Genomic DNA, 4,038 nt, shown 5'->3' with positions numbered 1-4,038 from the left:
CTGGGGGGATCCTGTCCTGCGGGGACCCCCACGGGGAGAGCGGTTCTGCCCCCTCCACCCCCCTGCCTTGCCCTGGGGGGTCCCTGGGGGTCCGGCGGCAGCAGCATCTGGCACCGACCCACGCGGGGCAAAGTCCCCCGCGGGTGTCCCGTGTCACCGCGCTCACGTGTCACCCCCGCCGTCCCCCGCACTGACCCCTCTCCCGCACCCCCCCCCCAGGCATCTACGTGTGTGCCAAGTGCGGCCATGAGCTGTTCTCCAGCCGGGCCAAGTACGAGCACTCCTCGCCCTGGCCGGCCTTCACCGAGACCCTGCGTGGGGACAGCGTGGCCAAGCGGGAGGAGCGCCCGGGGGCTCTCAAGGTGCTCGTCCCCAAACCCTCGGGGGGGCGGCGGCAAAACGCCCCACGGGCTCGTGTCCCGTGAGCCCGGGCCGGGACAGCCTGACTGCTGCCAACCCTCTGCTTGCTCTTCCAGGTCACTTGTGGCAAGTGCGGCAACGGGCTGGGCCACGAATTCCTCAACGACGGGCCCAAGCGGGGCCAGTCCCGCTTCTGAATATTCAGCAGCTCGCTGAAGTTCGTCCCGAAAGGTACCAGCTGTGGCTGTTCCAGCCCGTGCAGTGGTTTTTGGGGAGCTGCTGATAGCCCCGGGCGGTGTGTGCACTGCACTGCTTTGGGCAGGGCGTCTCTGGCTGGGCTGATAAGCCAAGGAGCTGCCTGGGAGCCCTGAATCTCTGTCAGACTGATCAGCTGGAGGCTCCGCAGCCTCCCCCTGGAGGAGCAGTGTGTGACTGGATGTGCTGACGGATCTCTGGGGGTCCAAGGGGCAGCTGAGTGTTGGGGGGTTTCTGCTGGAAGAGCAAAGTGAGGGCAGGGAGCTCCCATGGTGTGGCTGGGGGGGGTTGCTATCACTTCTTGGGCAAGTTATAGAATCCTGGAATGGTGAGAATTGCAAGGGAACTGAAAAATCATCTCATTCCAACCCCTTGCCATGGGCAGGGGCACCTTCCACTAGCCCAGGGTGCTCCAAGCCCCATCCAACCTGGCCTTGGACACTCCCAGGGCTGGGGCAGCCACAGCTTCTCTGGGCAACCTGTGCCAGGGCCTCCCCACCCTCACAGGGAAGAATTTCTTCTTAATATCCAATCTAAATTTCCCCTCTGTCAGTTTGAACCCATTCCCTCATGTCCTGTCCCTCCATGTCCTGGTGGAAAGTCCCTCTGCAGCTTCTTGTGGGCCCTTTAGGTACTGGAAGGAAGTTGGGTGGGAGCTGTGAATATTGCAACCCTGTGGGTAGGGAGCTGGGCTGTGGGAAGGGCAGGGCTTCTTCCCATTGGTGATTGTGCTCTTTGCTTCCTCCAGGTCAGAAAAAGGCCTCAGGAGGCCAGATTTTGAGCAGCACCCTGGGCACCAGCTGCTGTGCTGGGATGGTTGTGAGGAGTGTAGCAAAACACTCATATAAAAAGGGCTGGTGGTTCTGGAGGCAGAAACACGAGCCCTGATCGTCCCTCCCCCTCTTTTAGGTAAAGCTGACAACGACCTGAAGGAGAAGTAAGCGAGCTGCTCCCCCTGGCACTCTACCCTGGGCTGATCCTGCCTCCACACCATCCCAGCAAGGGGCACTGTGGCAAGAGGAAACCTAAGGAAGCTCCTGGTTTCCCTGACTCAGTTCCCCGCTGATTTCCCTGTCGTGGTTCACCCCTCATTTCCCTGTCACTGTTCCCTCCTGGTTTCCCTCTCACTGTTCCCTCCTGGTTTCCCTCTCACTGTTCCCTCCTGGTTTTCCTGGTCCAGTTCCAACTTGGGATCCCGGGAGGCCCCGGGGGGAAGGTGAGGGGAAAATTGGGTTGTTGAAGTTCTGTGCTGCTACGTGGAGGGTTGTATGACCTGAGGGTGATGCAAACCCCACAGCTCTTCATTTTCCCCACCCTTCTCCCCTCCAGACCCGGCTGTGCTCCCCAGCATCCTCCCCTCTGCCAGGAGCAGAGTCCTTTGGGTTTTGCCCATCCAAGGAGCGGCTGTGCCTGCGCTCCTGCCTCTGCTGAGCTCTGGGGAGGGTTTGCTGCTGACTCCAGCCAGCCAGGACACTCTGCAGAGCAGAGCCAGGCACTGATGCAGTGCAGAGTCGCTGCGCTGGCACTGCCAGGGAGTCACGCTGGATTAGCTGGGGTCAGAGTCTGGGTTAATCCCTGGTGCTATTCTGGGCCAGGATCACGGTATGAATTGTCCTATATAAACCCTCCCAGGGTGCTGGGGCAACGATGTTTTATGATCCCCCTGGGCAGCATCCAGGTGGTCTCCCCCTCTGCCCACCTTGCACGCAGTAGAGATGGCTCTGGCTCCGTGTCCTCGGCTCTGCCTTGGCCTTACACCAGGTTTATCACTGTGCAATAAACCCCAGTGGCACTCAGGACCCTCCTGGCTGTGCCCTGGTGGGAGGGAGGCCGGGATTGGGCTCTCTTGGCACAGCTCAGGCTCCAGGAACCACATCTGCACATCTGCCTCGGTGCTCCCAAGGGCTGTCATGCTGAGTCCTCCTTAATTCAGCACCTGATTCGTGGCCTTCCCTCCCTGTCCCAGAAACCAAATCCTCCTCTGGAATCAATGCCCAAGGATTTTTGAAGATGGGAGAAGCTCTGACCTGTGGGGTTTTTGGGGCTGTGCTGCTGGGGCAGCTGCACTCAGGGACACACTGGGGGGGGGTGGTTTCTCTCCGTGTGTTTTGCCTCAATCCCACAGCTCTGAGGGCACCAGTAAAAGTCTGACACACCAGTTCGTTACCTGGAGCTCACTGCTGCTCTCATACCTCTTTCCATGCTGAAAATAAAGCACTGATTCACTGTGTTGGAGTGTTAAACACCCTTGGAATGGCATCCTGGTGCATCTGCCTGGGGGTCTCAGGGATGGGGAGGCTGAGGGGGTGTGGGGTGTGTCTGGCTTTACCCTCAATCTGTTCCTATTTCCCCAGGTTTTGCCATGGGAAAGGGGGATGCTGATGCACTGGAGGCCTCTGGGCAATCCCAGGGGCAAAGCTTTACTGGAAAGTGTTTCCTTTTCCCTCCTCTTAGCACTTCAGCCCCAGTGAAGCTGCTTTTAGCTTGTTTCACACTGTGTTCTTGGCTCCACATCCCCCTCCTGTGCCCTCACCTCGGGTTCATCTCTGTCTCTAATTGCTCACCAGGCTCCAGTCTGGGGGTTCAAGCTGCTTTTTGACCAACTGATCCTTAGATCTTTAGGATACTGGGGAGAAACTCTCCCCTGGGAGGGTGGGGAGGCCCTGGCACAGGTTGCCCAGAGAAGCTGTGGCTGCCCCATCCCTGGAAGTGTCCAAGGCCAGGCTGGACGGGGCTTGGAGCAACCTGGGCTGGTGGAAGGTGCCCCTGCCCATGGCAGGGGGTGGCACTGGATGAGCTTTAAGGCCCTTTCCAACCCAAACCATTCCAGGATTTCCCTGGACTGGTGACCTCCAGGTTGAGCCCTGGAGCACAGGAATGTGTGGAAGGAAGGGATTTTTGGAGTGGCTTCCCGTGAGGTGCCGCAGTGATGAGGCAGCAGAGGTTCCTCCCGCTCCTGCTCCGTCCAGCAGCTCGTGCCGCGGGGGGATCCAGCCGGGATTCCACCTGCCTTGCAGTTCGTGGATGTGGGCACGGGAGGGTGCCAGTGCCTTTCCTAACCCTTCTCCAGGCGCCGCAGGGAGGGAAGGAGGACGCTGAGGAGGGTTCCCGGGCATCCACCCGTGCGGCAACGAGAAGGAAAATTATCCGGAGCCAAACCCCCTCCGGATGGTTTCAATAGGGATGGGACGTTTTCCTGGAAATCTGGCTGGAGATGGGATTTAGCAGGGATAATAAAGACCTGAGGCTGGAGGGCTCCAGGCAGCTCCTGCTGCTGAGGACTAAGGAGATGATCCAGCAGGGAATACTCCATCCCGTTTTGGCAGGGATATTAAAGACCTGAGGGTGGACAGCTCCAGGCAGCAGCTGGTGCTGAGGATTCAGGATGCAATCCTGCAGGACAGATCCCATCCCAGCTCCCCA

At 59.5% G+C, this 4,038-nt stretch overlaps 1 protein-coding gene and 1 pseudogene across 1 annotated transcript in view; both read left to right on the top strand.

The window, feature by feature from the left end:
- The window catches only part of LOC114064305 (methionine-R-sulfoxide reductase B1-like), a 3,751-nt gene extending 891 nt beyond the window's left edge, over positions 1–2,860 (top strand). Inside the window, exons 2-4 of the mRNA XM_027897230.1 lie at positions 220–362; positions 477–591; positions 1,525–2,860. Coding sequence (XP_027753031.1) covers positions 220–362; positions 477–591; positions 1,525–1,556 — 290 coding nt within the window. The 3' untranslated portion in view covers positions 1,557–2,860. The remainder of the gene's footprint in view (positions 1–219; positions 363–476; positions 592–1,524) is intronic.
- Positions 2,861–3,544: 684 nt separating this feature from the next.
- Positions 3,545–4,038, top strand: part of LOC114064307 — a 3,547-nt pseudogene continuing 3,053 nt past the window's right edge.

Source organism: Empidonax traillii, unplaced genomic scaffold (genome assembly GCF_003031625.1).
Source record: "Empidonax traillii isolate 1590-97213 ecotype Southwest subspecies unplaced genomic scaffold, ASM303162v1 scaffold534:size827195, whole genome shotgun sequence".
Lineage (NCBI taxonomy): Eukaryota > Metazoa > Chordata > Aves > Passeriformes > Tyrannidae > Empidonax > Empidonax traillii.
Note: the sequence above shows the minus strand (reverse complement) of the source record. Positions and strands in the feature narration are given on the sequence as shown.